Source organism: Arachis ipaensis, chromosome B9 (assembly GCF_059453495.1).
Source record: "Arachis ipaensis isolate K30076 ecotype BB chromosome B9, ASM5945349v1, whole genome shotgun sequence".
Classification (NCBI taxonomy): Eukaryota; Viridiplantae; Streptophyta; class Magnoliopsida; order Fabales; family Fabaceae; genus Arachis; species Arachis ipaensis.
In genome coordinates, this window is record NC_142444.1 from 976,875 (window position 1) to 992,937 (window position 16,063).

The 16,063-nt window shown below is 32.2% G+C and overlaps 4 protein-coding genes across 6 annotated transcripts; 1 reads left to right on the plus strand and 3 right to left on the minus strand.

The window, feature by feature from the left end:
• Positions 1-750: 750 nt before the first annotated feature.
• LOC148543498 (uncharacterized) lies at positions 751-1,668 on the minus strand. The gene is made up of 4 exons (XM_088498163.1): positions 1,543-1,668; positions 1,115-1,210; positions 914-1,006; positions 751-819 (listed from the first exon to the last, which is right to left on the minus strand). The coding sequence occupies exons 1-4, from the start codon at positions 1,666-1,668 to the stop codon at positions 751-753; spliced, it is 384 nt and encodes a 127-aa protein (XP_088354289.1).
• Positions 1,669-4,776: 3,108 nt separating this feature from the next.
• On the plus strand, positions 4,777-8,163 carry LOC107617971 (uncharacterized). Its single transcript, XM_016319871.3, has 6 exons — positions 4,777-5,263; positions 5,358-5,633; positions 5,728-5,901; positions 5,984-6,090; positions 6,470-6,786; positions 7,273-8,163. The coding sequence occupies exons 1-6, from the start codon at positions 5,147-5,149 to the stop codon at positions 7,920-7,922; spliced, it is 1,641 nt and encodes a 546-aa protein (XP_016175357.1). The 5' UTR covers positions 4,777-5,146; the 3' UTR covers positions 7,923-8,163.
• A 263-nt stretch (positions 8,164-8,426) lies between these two features.
• On the minus strand, positions 8,427-15,391 carry LOC107617729 (Snf1 kinase interactor-like protein). Of its 2 annotated transcripts, XR_015900150.1 has the most exons (4): positions 14,958-15,391; positions 12,569-12,915; positions 11,853-12,209; positions 8,427-8,570 (listed from the first exon to the last, which is right to left on the minus strand). XR_015900150.1 is itself a non-coding variant. In XM_016319576.3 (3 exons), exons 1-3 carry the CDS (start codon positions 15,034-15,036, stop codon positions 11,979-11,981), a joined length of 657 nt encoding a protein of 218 aa, XP_016175062.1. In that variant the 5' UTR covers positions 15,037-15,334; the 3' UTR covers positions 11,723-11,978. The 2 variants fall into 2 exon arrangements, 1 of the variants encoding a protein (XP_016175062.1); XM_016319576.3 differs by lacking the exon at positions 8,427-8,570 and having other exon boundaries at positions 11,723-12,209; positions 14,958-15,334.
• LOC107619388 (uncharacterized) lies at positions 9,392-10,889 on the minus strand. 2 transcript variants are annotated; one of them, XM_088500392.1, is made up of 4 exons: positions 10,544-10,889; positions 10,306-10,437; positions 10,010-10,210; positions 9,392-9,593 (listed from the first exon to the last, which is right to left on the minus strand). In XM_088500392.1, the coding sequence occupies exons 1-4, from the start codon at positions 10,601-10,603 to the stop codon at positions 9,552-9,554; spliced, it is 435 nt and encodes a 144-aa protein (XP_088356518.1). In that variant the 5' UTR covers positions 10,604-10,889; the 3' UTR covers positions 9,392-9,551. The 2 variants fall into 2 exon arrangements, with proteins under 2 accessions (XP_088356518.1, XP_016175358.1); XM_016319872.3 differs by having other exon boundaries at positions 10,508-10,878.
• Positions 15,392-16,063: the final 672 nt, after the last annotated feature.

Here is a 16,063-nt window from a genome sequence, read left to right on the forward strand (position 1 = left end):
CAAAATAAAAGGTTACAATAGTCATAACATGCTAAAAGATCCTCGAGATTATAATCAATTTAATCATTTATTTTTATAATAAACAAATCTTTTTCAAATTCCATATGTTTCCAATTTCTCAATTAGGATTCTATATTTTATTTTAAATTATATACCCCAGAAAATTTATTTATAAACCAAATAGATTCCCAAACCATTTACCAGTCACTTACATGAGGATAAAAGCATTGTGATTTGGAGTTCTGCAACTTATTATTGATTGCTTGGAGTGCAACTACTTACCAGCATCTTTTCTAACACATCGCTGCAGAGCAAGCTAGTAATCCAACATGTGAGATCTGTTTCTTGAGAAGAAATAAGTTACTGATGAGAATAAACCTCAAATAAGATTGATTACCAAACAAAACAAAAACAAAAAACAAAACAAAAGGTCATTGACAATATCAAATATTCTTTGATCACTAACTGAATATGTTACCAGAAATTACAAGTGTCACAACAAAATACTAATACACATACATTGGAGAACTTATACACAACAGAAAATACAAGAAAGTCATTGTCACACAGAAGAGGTTGTAACTCACCAGGTTTTCCACCTGACAGCACTGAACTTTCAGTTGGTTCCACACCAATCAACTACAAAAAGTCAAAAGAAAAATGATAACATAAGAAAATTAAACCATGATTATAGCAAAAATTATCAATCAAAATGGATCTTACAATCTCTCACCATAAATCCCTTGAAATTTAGCACTGGATTCTTGATTCCCTTGTTTCTCTCATAAATAATTTGAGACAACTGAGGAACATAGTGCCCTGAAAAGTAATTGTAGGGAACTGAATTATTCATCAATTCATGTAATTCAGGAACCTAAATCTTTAAGAAAAAACTAGTATATCAATCAATCACCTGCATAGCTTTCTCCAGCAATGTAGAACTCTCTATGCTTATACTGAAGAAATCTTTCAAACCACTTAACAAGAAATGCATAGGCATCTTCAGCTGTAAATTCAGGAACCCCAAGATCCCAAATACAAGCACACAACCAACTCAAGATCGTAATGAACAAAGCAAAATCGACATGATGAACAAATGTGACAACTTCATTACCTGTTCTCTGGTCACCAAATGTGTACAGATCCGTCGTCTTATTCGAGTACAAAAACCCGACACCAGCAAGAGAATCACAGAATAATATGTTTGCCACTACAACACCAACACCAGCAAGCAATCAAAAGCATGTAAAGAACAAGAAAACAAGAAAAAATAACACAGTTGGTGATGCAAAATTTTTCAATTTTTTTCATACATTTGTTCCAAGCATATAAGGGTTCAAGTAAAGTGACTTCTCATCAGGCTTAATCCTAAAAGCAGAGAGAATCAAACAATATATGAGAGAACCAATAGGAATTTTTGGAAGTACTGTAAAGTCATTGTCAATATAAAATAATTACAAACAATTTTTGCAGATATTTATTTCGATGATTTCTCCAATACGCAACCCAAAATTAAAATTGTGCATTGGAAAAATAGCAAACCATATCACTAAAATCCAAATGCTGCATGGCAAGTGAAGTTCCAGCAATAGTCAGCAAGCAAAGTGCAACGAAGGCCTCTGAGCTCCTTGCATCTGCAGAGCTCGTTGAAGGCAGCAACAACGACATTGTTTGCAGTGGCGACGCCGACGAGGAGATGAGCTGCAACGGGCGGCAGCAAAGAGATATACGAGAGAGGTGGAAGATGAACGGCGACAAGAGATTAGGGTTCGTCAATCACATCACTCTCCCCTTCTCAAATACAACACTAATCACTATCAGATGCATTACTTCCTCAGTTTAAAAATTAAAACACATAAAAAGGGGGAAAAAAAAATAACTGCCAAAAGAAATTGAACATTACGTCGGACACTAAAACCGCCGAAATTAACTCAAAAAATGGCAGTTATATGGACCTACCATAATACTATTGCCATTTTAATCAAGATTTTTTGTAGTGACTGTCCGAATCATCATTATTATAATTTTCAAAGTATTGATATCTCTCCACCATGCATATATATGAAGCATATGCCTTATCAACCAGCTTGAGATTAAGTTTTATAATAAATTAAAGTTAATTAGCTGATCTTGATATTATCTCTTTAATTTGATTTTGCTTTTGTAGTATAATAAAATTATCCTCAAAAATTTAAATTGATAAAAAGAAGTAACATGAATAATAATATTTTTTTCAAATAAAAACTTTTTTATATTTGTTTAATATTTTGTATGGCCTTTTTTCTCTTTTTAGAATTTATCAAAAATTAAATTCTACATCTTTTGAATATAAAATTTTAATATTATATTATAATACTATTTATTTAAAAAACTTAAGTTGATAGGAATGACAATATAAATAATTATATTTGATTTTAAGAAATTTGATTTTGTTTATATGGTATCATAAAAATTATTTTTCTCAAAAGTTAAATTAATAAGAGTATACAATATAAATAATTATATTTTTAATATTTTTCTTCAAACAATAATCTTTTTAGATTTATTTATTTTTCATATATCTTTTTTTTATTTGTCTTATACTATTTTTTTTTTCTTTAAAATTTACTAAAGATCGAATTCTAAAAATATTTTGCATAATTATTTAATAATAAAATTATTAAAGTTATTTTTATATATAGTCATTTGTATAATGGCTTAACCTAATATATTATTAATTTAGTTTAGACTCATTTAAACTCATACATGACACTATTATATTATTCATAGGTTTTTTTCTATCAATTTAAGAATTTTGAAAAATTAATTTTATAATATTAAAATTTTATGACAAAAGTTTTAAATTCGCTTATTATTAATTAAAAAAACAAAATTTAGCTTTAGACAAAAAAAAAAAAAAAAATCCTCCGAACCAAAGTTTTATATGAGAGGTGGTATAATAATATAATTATTTATATATTTTTTCACTAATTTAAATTTTCAAAACAACTAATTCCATAACCCTTAAATATGAGAACCACAATATTTCATTGAATAGAAAAATCAAAAAAATAAAGAAAAAAAAGTCAAAACAGCCTCGATAATTATATTGAAAGATAACGAGATTTTTATGTAAAAAAAATTAATATTATTTTTTTTGGTACAAAAACTAATCAGTTTTAAAAAAAAAATCATAAATCAAATTGAGTATTTTTTTTTTAAGAATCTCATTGTCTTTTCGAAATAATTGTCAGGATCAAATGGGTATTCACAGAAGAAAGTTTGCAAATAAGAATTCTGAAAATTTAGTTAACCTGTTTGAACAGTAATGCATATGTTCCATTTGGATTTAATTTGTTGACTTTACTTATCGGTGGCAGCAATAAATACATCAATAAGTCCATTTTGATGTTCCAACAACTTTGACTTCATTCTCATCTCTTTAACTCACTTTAGGACCCTCCATCTCTTATGCTTCCACCTTTACTTTAATACTTTCTGCTTTGTTTTTTATTAATTAATTAATTCTATTAATTATTCAACTTGGCCTTAATTTTAGATATTGTGTGCTTCAAGTTATAACAAGTTGTTGGCGTTGCTACAAAGTTATTAATTTATTATTATTAATTTATTATGCTACTAATCTTGACAACAACATGCCAGCATTTTTAAAGATTCCACTCTTCATTTCCCATACCCCCTTATTTTATTAATACATATAGAATTATAGATAACTCACCAACACTTTTGTTTTCGCAATTTTATTATTATACTTAATAATAGTTTAAAAAACAAAAATACAAAAATATAGAAAAAAACTAATAGTAGTAAGAAAATATATGAATAAAGAGAAACATTTCTAAAAGTTTAATTAATAATTAATAATTAATATTATATTTATTATCTTTTTAAAACTTCCATCCTTATTAAGGGCAAAAATAAAAAAAAACTTTATATTATCTAAATATTCTAAATAAAACAAATATTTTTAACCCTTAAAATTTTGAAAGATCAATGGTTTTAAAAAGCGTATATATATATAGAGATTAAGTTTCACTAAAGTAGACGAATTATTTTTCAGTTAAAATAATAACATTCACATATAATATAAATTATAAATTTAATAGTGATAAGTCTTTTATTTTATTATTTTATTAATTTTTTACTTTAAAAATTATAAATTTAATTTCTTTTATTAAAAACACAATTTAGAAGTATACAGCATATTTTTATAAATTATGGTCCAATTATATTTTAGTGCGTATTATAAGACCTATATGAAAAATAATTAGTGCCAAAATTTATGCAAACGTTTTATTTAATTTTTTTATGTAAGTGAAAAGCAGAAAGACAACTAGACATAGCATTGTCTTTGGAATTTGGAGGCTGAAGTTTATCCATTAGGATAAAGGAAACGCATAATAAAAATAAATAAAAAAAATAAAATGAACATGTTACATTATCCAAAAGATCCAAAATTGGTGGGGCCCCTGCTAATAGATTTCACGAGCTTACGTGTTAAACAATCCCACCAGATGCTTACACGTGTCCATTCCACCCTGTTACGCAAACTACAAGACAACAACAAATACAAGAAGGTTCATGAACCGGGACCCACATTTTATCCATATCCTTGCACGTGATGCCACGTGCCTCTGAGCCCACACCACACGGCGGCAAACTACGCCGTTTCATTTTCGCCACCGCGTTTCCCAATTTACCCTCGCACTAACGGACAAAACCTATTGCGGCCGTCCCTCTATAATCACGTTTAGCTTGTGTTTAAAGCTTTTTCTTTGATTATTTATTTTATATATTTAGAAGCAATTATTTTATACCATGAGAAATTTAGAGTATAGATATAGAATATAGATTAACTTAATGGTTGGAATTCTTGCGATTACCACCCTTTAGATTGTTAGTAACAACATTTAATACTAAAACAGAATCCCATAGCTTGAAGGGTGGTTTGGTCATTTTAAATACGTTGTGGTTGCGTCTGAGTCACGTGACTTCCGAAAACATTGAAGTCTTGAGGTTCAGCTGCGCCCGCCATTTTCTTTAGTAGCCAAGAACCGAGTCTTCTTCTCCTCTTATCTTCAAATCACACGCAAAACGCTGTCGTATTACTCGTAACTTTACATAACCGTCCCTGAAAGCAGTGATCATGGTTCAGCTAATGAGATCCGACCACCAGTGCCTGAAAAAGGTGAAGCTTGAATCCAATGAAGATCATGACCTTCCTTCTCTTCACAAGCGTCCCAAATTCGATTCTCCACCTAAGGTCAACTTCAATTTTTATTCCTCTTATTATTATTATCATTATTGTTTGAATTTTTGAATAACCTAATTCAAATACTTGTGTTTTTTTGGAACAGAGTGATGATTCAATTGCGGTTCCTACAGCAGGTTCTTACAATCCCTTGGATGAGCCAAGCCCCTTGGGTTTGCGTCTCAGGAAGAGTCCTTCCCTTTTGGATTTGATTCAGATGAAGCTCTCACAGCAACAAGATGATAACGCTTCCGCAATGGCACTTGCCAGTAAGAAAGATCATAAGGCTGGTGCCAAAGCTGCTTCTTCTTCTTCTGCCAGTGATTCTAAGTTCAAGGCCTCTAATTTCCCTGGCACAGTATTGAAGATTGGGACTTGGGAGGTATCATATATATAATTTGCTATATGATCATGTGCATTTTAGTTTGTTTATTTGTTAGATTTGATTTAATTGGAATTTTGGTTAATTATTGCAGTATAAGTCTAGGTATGAAGGGGATTTGGTGGCAAAATGTTACTTTGCTAAGCATAAGCTTGTTTGGGAAGTGCTTGATGGTTGTCTTAAGAACAAGATTGAAATCCCTTGGTCTGATATCATGGCTATCAAAGCAAACTACCCTGATGATGCCCCTGGAACACTTGAAGTAGTGGTAAGCATAAGCTACATCTTTGTTTAGCATCACCATTGTGTTGTTGCCATTGCTAAGTAGTTGGTGTTGGTTTTTGTTGTAGCTGGCTAGAAGACCCTTGTTCTTTAGGGAGATCAATCCACAACCAAGGAAGCATACCTTGTGGCAAGCAACATCAGATTTTACTGGTGGACAAGCGAGTTTGCACAGGTACCTACCTATAAGGGGTGAGTAAACTACCATTCTGAACCTCGAAAAATTAGTTTGTTGACAAAATGGTTCCTTAGTACCTGAAAGATTGATTCTACTTGACAAATTTACCCAAAGTGTGGACTGTTTTGTCAGTGAACTAATGATTTGGGGCGAAAATGGTGGTTCACTTGAAACTCAAATGAAGCATTATAATCTTTTGAATATCACAGGAAAATTATCAATCTATAAGGGGCTATATTGTTACCGAACTAAACAGATAAAGCGGGTGGTTTACTCTGATTTAATTTGCTTTTAATCTGATATGAGGGTGAAGCAGAATTAACATTAGTATTTGATGCTGATGCAAAAGTTTTTATTTTTTTATGATTTGTTTTAGGCGGCATTTTCTGCAGTGCCCTCAGGGGTTACTAGGGAAGCATTTTGAGAAGCTCATTCAGTGTGATCCCCGTCTCAACTATTTGAGCCAGCAGGACGAGATTGTGTTGGACTGTCCGTGTTTCGAAACCGGTAATGGAATCGATGACCAAGTTGAACCTAGTTCTTTCGACAGAAAGAGCGACGTGCAAGCCGGTTTTTTCGGGTTACGGGATGTTGAATCAGGGTCTGCAGCGCAATCATCTTCCTCAAAAAGTGAACATAATCTTGGGAAAGCTTTTGAAAATGTTTCTCAAGAAATCACCTCACCTAGCTCAGGTAATTGCCGTGGATTATCTTTTATATGCCATATTATTATTTGAATTAAGTATGATGCTATTATGATTATAGGATTTCTCTTTGAAGTTCCTACGATATTGCTGATGGTAAAAGTAGTAGTTACCAGCTATATTAATTTATACCTTCAAGTTTCACTTATAAATAATTAATAAAGAATGTTGTTAACGAGAAAATGCTTGATGGTTGTTGAAACTGCAATGAAAACTTATCCAATATTCTTATCCATTGTGTCGATAATTAAAGTGTCAAGTGATTATGGCAAATATTTTTACACGTTTTAAGTTGCCCTACAATCCTGATCTTGGTGGATTGAGTTGTATTGTGGTCCCTCTCATTTGTCTATTAAAAAACACATGTAAAATTGTTACCGCTAAACTACGGAGTATATTCATGTAAGCAGTACTCATATAGTAGCTTATGGTGGTCCCAAAGATTTTATATATTAGTGTTATTTGTCATGTGCAGTAAACACCCATGCAGTCAGAGATTTAGGAAATAGAGGAGCTGAAACTCTGAAGATTCTTAGCAATTTGGATCAGATCAAACTCTCTGGTCTTCACCCTTCAATGTCCATGAATGATCTGGTTAACCACATTGAAACCTGCATCTCGGAACAGATGGCATCCGGGAACCCTAACTTCGCTGGTGGCGACGGCCAGCTCAGCAGATCAATCTTGGAGGAATTCACACAGTGCTTGTTCAACGATAACACTCAACTCGCAGCAGCAGTCCCAGATGAACATTATGTGATGTCAAGGGTGAACTCACTCTGCTGTCTCCTGCAGAAAGATAACATTAACAATAACCCTTCAACAGTAACAACAGGCACAATGAGGAGAAATGGTAATGATGGTGTTGACGCAGATGCAAATGGAAAAATTGGTGGTGGTGAGAGTAACAATAACAATAACACCAATCAATGCAAGAGTAAAGGGATTGATTTGGAACTTAATCAGCAAGATGGTGATGGTTCTGGCTGCAACAAGCAGCAAGGAAGTAGTGGCTTAGCAAGAAAGGAATCAGTTGGTGATTTGCTGCTTAATCTTCCAAGGATTGCATCTTTGCCACAGTTTCTGTTTCCCATGACTGAGGATTCTGTGAATCAAGTTAGATAGCATAGTAACAACGATGTGTTACCAAAGTTTGCAATGCAGACATCATAGTTTCCAGCTTTCCATCATCATATGTAGTCTTCAGCAGTGTGAATATTATTATATATGCAGTCAGTTTTTTGTTTCACCCCAACCCAACAGGGATTCAGAGATTCACATTGATGACGAATCCTTTGCAGACACTATGGGATATACGTTGTTGTATTTTTCAGTGGAGAGAAAAATGATTAATAACCTTTCAAAACCCTTGTAGAGAGTATATTAATTTCTTGAGAAACCGGAAAACCTGGTCCAAAGATGAAAATAATAATCTCGTGTTCTTCTTTTCTTGACTATTAGATTCGTACATTCAAGTTCATCAAATTCATACTTGGTACAATATTTTTCCAATTATTTACTAGGTATGATTTCCAGATTTTATGAAAGGTTGATCTGCTTGCAATAATCAAACATCCAATGAACCTACCTTAAAAAGATATATGCAGAGTCAAAGAAAAAGGTTATTAGTTTATTACAACTAAAACATCATATAAATTAACTGCAAACCAACATCTATAAGATTTACATTATTTCTTTGAGAGACAAACGAATAAACATGTTCAATGCCCTTCTTTTCTTTCTTTTTTCTTCACATTTTCCCCTTATATATTACTATTATATATATGCACTTGCGAGCAGCAAAACCATATAAGCACTGCACTAACTATGGTCACATAATCTACAAGCCTAAAACAAAAGAATTTAATAATAAAGACACAAACAAACTAATGAAGTACCAAGTTTAAGAATGCTTCTGCAAGTTAACAAAATGACACTGATAACTTGTTATGTAACTTTTGAAATAGTTTTTGTAACATTTCATTTTAGTGCCTTTATGTTATAGTGTTGGTTCCTCTTTGACAGTGAGTCGGTAGAAATGTGTCTCGGGCACCCTTTCTTTTCCCGCATAAGCACCCAAAGGATGTAATGTGGACAGCCTAACCTAATAATTGCATCAGTATTTGATGGATTGCTGCATGCACAAGGCGGGATTCGAACTCACGACATTTGCTTAAGCGAACGAATAAATTGACTACTCGACCAACCCAAGTTGGTTTGCTTTACTTCAAACTTGAATCTTATTATTCAAACATAAAATTTTCATGCGTCAATCACCACTGGTTATTCATCTACAGCTAAGTTTGAGAATTCAGTTATATAATGGAGCAATCGAATAAGCAGTGACAAATAACAATAATATCATCAATTCCTCTAATAAAAATGTGATTTGTATATAAATGCATGCATGTCCCCACAAAGTTGACAATTCGCAGCTAGTAAAACTTGTCGATGTTCAATTTTAGGGTCATTTATTTTATTGAAACAACACAGAACTCTAGTGTTTGTCAATTGATATTCTGAAAGAAAATTTTGAAGCACTTCCAGTCCAAAACCACCATTCACAAATCGAAAATTATATTAATAGAGCAAGTTAATGATAGAAGCTAGAACACTAACAAATTCCATAAATTCTGGAAACAGTACACATCACCTGTCAGTTATGTCTATTGTGCTAATACACATTGCACTATTTCATGAGTATTAAAATTATCCACACAAACAGAACATGGACCTAAACTCAGATTTCACAACTTAGACCTGAGATGTACCAGCTTCCTGAGATGTACCAGATTCCTGGGTAAATACATTAAAAAGAGAATCTCAGCAGCATGTTACATTAACTCCAATGCAAATAATCAATGAAAAAAAGCCTAACCACATGAAAGAGAGAGGGGAAATGTTTAAACACAGTACTTAATCAAACCTATGAAATAGTTGATGCCAATTATCAATATATATACAAGGAACATGAAGCAAAAATCAAATGAGATATCTTGAACAAAACAAAATAGAAGCAATATCATTAATAGTTTCGATGATTTATGATAGGCAGTAGCTATGATTACTCATGCAAGGAACTTAACGATCACAAATAATTATGAGTCAAAAAATATAAGCAAACCTTATGATAAAGTAATGACAAAGCAAAACCAGATTATCAAAGTAAAAATGCATCCACACATAACTAAAATAAACAAATTAAAATGTACCTCCTCCAGAACCATGTCACAGAACTTGACATCCAAGAAACCATCCACCATTTTCAATATTTTGCCACGAAATGTCGCTGAACCACAGAGACGAATGTGTCCAATAAAAGTAATGTAATACATTAGGCCGGCAACACGGGGAGCACCGGGAACACATTGGACATTAACCTTGACAATCTTACGAGGCTCACTTTCCACCCCCTAGATAGTATTAACAAGAATAAAAATAATGATTAGTGAATGAGATTATAGACATAAAAAAAACTCAATAAAGCAAAAACCATCATAGACACAACATTTAAGGAATTGAAGATGTCCAAGCATGCCCTAGCCAAACGAAACAAAAGTCGCTCGCGAGACTCATTTACTATCTCATAGGGTCGAATTCCGCCAGGTATTGAAGGCCCATCCTCCGGAGCATCGAATCCCTGTAAACAAGAGTTAAATTATGATATGATATTAAAAAGAAAAAAAATAAAGCGTGTGGTTTTAAAGCACCTCACTGCTGTAATCTTCAGAAGAAGTTACTTTCACCGTTTTATTCGGTTTATCATCTACATCATCCCTACCTCTTTGATCTCCGGCAGAAGCCATATCTCTCTCTAACTGTCAACCTGATTTCAGAAGAGAAGTTGACTGAGTGTTAGAAACAAGAGACTAAACTGAAGAAAAGATTTGTATATTATTGATTTTGTTGTAGTTATTTATTTAGGTTGTCTAGAATGATATAATATAAAAGAGTATTTATAGGTATTAAGAGAATTATAATAATAAAGACGTATCTCTTATAATAAATATTTAGATATACTAAATAATACTAATTGATCCTAATTGGTTCTAATTATATTCATTTCAATTTAATGATACAAAAAAATCAAAATCACACATCTGATTCTGGTGAATTGGGGTTAGGGTTTTTAATTTTTTTTATTGTTTACTGGTGCCTTCAACGTTGAATTCACGGAGGTAAGTGTAGTTTATTGGGCTTATACGTTGGGCTTTTTATTGGGCTGCTTGTTGGGTTTATTTCATGATTTTTACTACTAGGTAGATGTTCTTGTAGTTGTAGGTTTATAATTGGCTCTCTTAGTCAAATATTTATTCCGCTTCATTTTATTAAATATTTATAGCATCAACAAAAATTTGGTATATTCTTATATTAATGTATCCTTGATATAGTATTTAATTTTCCCTCCAATAGTTAAAAGAAAAATAGTAATATAAATATAAATTCAGTGGAGAGAAAAATGATTAATAACCCTTGTAGGAGTATATTAAGTTCTTAAGAAACCTGAAAACCTGATCCAAAGATGAAAATAATCTTGTGTTTTTCTTTTATGCTTGCAATAATCAAAGATCCAATGAATCTACCTTAAAAAGATGGATCTCTTTAGGGAGACAATGGACTATTTGTACAATGTACTATTGAGTTACAAAATGAACATCCTCCGTACTAGGGATAATAAACATCTTCCCAAAAACTTAAACTGATTTTGGAGTTTTTTAAGGATCAAACTCTTAACCTTTCAAATTTAGAGCTCTAATACTATGTCATAATACCACTCATACCAAAAGCTTCGGCTGATGGAAAAAGGTAACACTAATGGTTATATCTCTAATACTCCCTAAACCTCCATTGTGCACATTGTACAAATATTCCATTGACTCCTCATATTTTTCCTAAAAAGATATATGCAAAGTGAAAGAAAAAGGTTATTACAACTAAAACATCATATAAATTAACTGCAAACCAACATCTATAGGATTTACATTATTTTTTTTAGAGACAAACGAATAAACATGTTCAATACTCTTCTTTTCTTTTTCCCCTTATATATATTACTATTATGTATGCACTTATGAGCAGCAAAACCATACAAGCACTCCACTAACTTTGGTCACATAATCTACAAGCCTAAAACAAAAGAATTTAATAATAAAGACACAAACAAACTAATGAATATTTTGTTTATGGTTCCTCTCTGCCTTCATCTCCCATTTGTTCATCATTTCCCTCATCTCCCATCTGTTCTGCTTCTTGCAACATGTTCATGAGCATGTTCACTTGCTCTTGAAGCATTGTGTTTTCTCTTTCGACTCGAGCACGCTTGCTCTTTTCTTCCAAAAGCTGGATTTGCAAGTGCTCCAACACTCTTGAATCCTCCTCCAGTTGTTCATTTAGGCCATCTATTTCCCTGTCCTGCAACACAAACATCATAAAAAATGTCAGTGAAGTACAGAATGTTTCTGCAAGTTAACAAAATGACACTCATAACTTGTTATGTAACTTTTGAAATAGTTTCTGTAACATTTCATTTTAGTGCCTTTATGTTATAGTCTTGGTTCCTCTTCTTTGACAAATAACAATAATATCATCAATTCCTCCAATAAAAATGTGATTTGTATATAAATGCATGCATGTCCCCACAACCACAAAGTTTTCTTCTTTAAAGTATTGTTTATTTGAATAAAATTTAAGCACAAAATAGATCTTTAAGATTACTTTCTTTTTTTCTGCTGCGTATTATGAACACATGGTAATCCTTCGTAAACATGTACCTTTCGGTTCATTTCTTGGACAGCAATCCTTCTCATGCTTTCGACGACATCCACATTGACAAGCTTGCGCTTCTTTCCGATCAGCCATCCCTTGGGATAGTCTGCAGAATCAAAGTCAGGGGGTGGAAGCAAGGACTCATTGGAGGGTCGTAGCCGTCGGCCATTACTATTTGTTATAGGTTCTAATGGTTCAAACAAGGCCTTTCGACGCTCCGAAAGCTCGGAAGCTGGTGTCAAGTCCTGGTTCTCCTCGCTAGCAACTGGTGGTGCCGGCGGAGGAGTAACCTCCTTTTGGTTTGGCAATGTATCAGCCCCATTTTCTGATACCTCTGTTTTCCTCCAGCCAGCTGTGGGAACAAGTTACCATTCTTTTTGCCAGTTATTTAGCCACAGCAAAATTTGCACAACTATAACATATATATGCCATCTTTAAAGCTTAGACAAATTATAGGAGAATTCAAGATTCAAAACATGTAAAAAGTTGTTTATTAAGTCATTCAGTCATTAGTAGCGTTTGTTTTGAGATACTAAGACAGAGACTGGGAGACTGAGACTCAGTATTATGTTTATTGGTTCAGAGATTGGTACTAAAATTTCTGTCACTGTCCCTAAAATTTTAGTATTTCAGTACCTTCAAAAAGTAGGGACACAGGGGACTAAAATTTTTAGAGATGGAGACTGAAACTTTAATAATATTTTATACCTAAAATATCCTCATTTCAATTAGTTAATTCCAATTTTATCCTTTGTACAAATTAAATTAGAGTTTCATTCTTGTTTTAATTTTTGTCTTCTACTTTACACCAAACAGAATACTGGAATTTATTTTAATCTCTGTCTCTCAGTAAGAAAACATATTTTACTTATGTCAAAAGTAAAATGAGGATTATTATGCACTCTAAGTCTAAACATTTTCATTTTTACTTATCAAGCTCATAAGTATTTCAAGGCAAAGCTTCAATTGGTACCTGGCTAGCTATAATAATAGGAGAAAATTGACATCACAAGATGAATGATCCAAAATGTACTATTATATTGTCCAAACTCCTTGTTTTTTATTTCCCTTTAAAGTGAAGTTTCCTTGAGAGAAACCACAATAAATTTGTGTTTTGTGAAATGGACAAAGGAAAACAGTTTCCATGATATTAGGGTTCAAGGGCTCCACCTCCATTTTTTGTTGGTTGAAACCTAACCACTTAATTTTACTAGCCCCATATTTTACAAGCAAATTAAACCAAATCTTGGCATTTCATATGGATGGAATAATAGAATGAATACAGAGAGAAAAATATCTCTCTTTGTTAAACAAAAGGTGGAAATTCAGGTGCAGTCAACTTCACGTGAAGTTGATAGCTGATAGCAAATCAGTCAAACCATCTAACGGTTCTCAGCTATCAACTTCATGTGAAGTTGACTCCACCTGAGTTTCCACCTAAACAAAATGTGATTCACTTTTTTTTTTCAAGGTTAGGCCATCCATGCTACAAGTAACCTACCCAACTACTAACACGAACACTCTCGAGATGTATTGTCAGTGTAAAATAATTTTTGTTAATTATCTAACCATCGTTTGATTGAATATCAACGTAAAAGAGTAAAACTCCTTTGTATTTGCATACAGTGCATAAAAATTAAATTCTTAAAGATGATGGATATACGAAGGTAAATATTAACATGTTTAGAGAAGGACAACATCAAAATTGAAGAGATCACTTTTTAGGTTGCCAAAATGGGAGGGATGGATGGAGGATGAGTTGTCCAATAAATTAAATAATGCAACTCAAAGACATGATTTATAAACTTTCTCACCAGCCACATGCTTCATTTTCTTCATTCTCAATCACAAAAAATAGTACAAAAAATCATCAATGTCTACACCAACCACAATTAAAAATAATATGGATAACTTATGATAAGCTACTAATCACCCAACAGATTAATTTCTTAATATTTCATTAAAAAGAAACTTGCATCATACTAAAACATTAACAACAAGCATTTATTTATTTATTTATTTATTTTAAATAAAAAGACAATGGTTGGTAGGACAATATTATCAAACAAAGTAAAGTAACGTGACCTAAAAGTCATGATAATCTCAAGTCCCAACTCCCAACCGTTCTCTCTCTCTCTTGAAGACATGATGAACAATCTTGAAGGATTTACAGAAAATCAATCTCATCAACCAAAAACTAAAGTTTGCAAATTGTACAAATTTTCTTAAAATTATGTTAATATGCAAATTAAATTCCATGCAGCATAGCAGTAATTAATTAGCCTTAGATTTTATACACACATATTTATATATTCAACAAATTATTACTAGGAACAACATATATATATTTATATGCAAGAAATTAAAGCATAAACAAAAATTAGATTGAAATACCTGATCTCTTTCTAGATTTCCAGTAAATGGTAGGAGTGGAAACAGGAGAGAAGCCATTCAAAGCATCATCCATCACCATATCTTCTTATCTTCTTTGATTAAATTAATTAATTAATTAAAAATAAAATAAAGGGTGGTGAAAATTCAGAACTTAAGCAACAACACATGCATATATACCAAAGTTTTTTCAAGTTTCAACAGAAAGAATGAAGGATGAGAGAGAGAAAGAGAAAGAGGTTATTGTTTGGTGTGAAGAGGTGTTTTTTGGAAGTGTTGGGTTTGGAAATCTTCCAAGTTCCGACCAACTAAGAGTCTTAGCTTTGGATGTGTCTCAAACAAAACAAGGAGTGTCAGATTCTCGTTATCATAATTGTCATGGGGACCATATCACCGTTAGATTAGATTTTTCAACGGCTTAGATTTCTTACTTTGGTGGAGATTTCTATGTCAAAGGGAATTCTTTTATTTATTCTATAAAATGCTAAATTTCTTATTAGGACGTGTAAGGTGTGGTAGTTTAGTTCATTTCCTTTTTTTTTAATAAAGTAATCGGAATTTGATTCCCATTCATAAAAATTATTCTAGTTTTGATAAAAAAAAAAAAAAAAGAACAAGTTCATCTTACTTTATTCAAGAATCAAGAGTATATTTTGGTATGAAGCACGGATACTTTGTTGAGTTAATGTGTCTGTGTGTGAGACATATTTTGGACACTATATTCACCGACACTCGTTCGAGACGCGTGTCTGCTGTGTCTAACTATCTCTTAATAAAAAATAAAAAAAAAAATTTCGGACACGATTGGACACACCTAAATACTATCACGTGTCAGCGTGTCCAGTCTTATTCTTAACATATATTTTTAAAACAAAAAAATATTTTAAATATTTGATATAATTAAAATAAGACATTAAAAATAATTAAAAAATTTAATTTATATTTTAATATCAACAAAATATCAAAATATCATTACGATTTATCTAAAAGATACTTTATATTTTATATGTATGCGTGTCCCGTGTCATGTAAAATTTTAAAATTCGCGTGCCCGTGTCGTATCGTGTCCCGTGTCCGTGTCCATGCATCATAGATATTTTGTAATATGT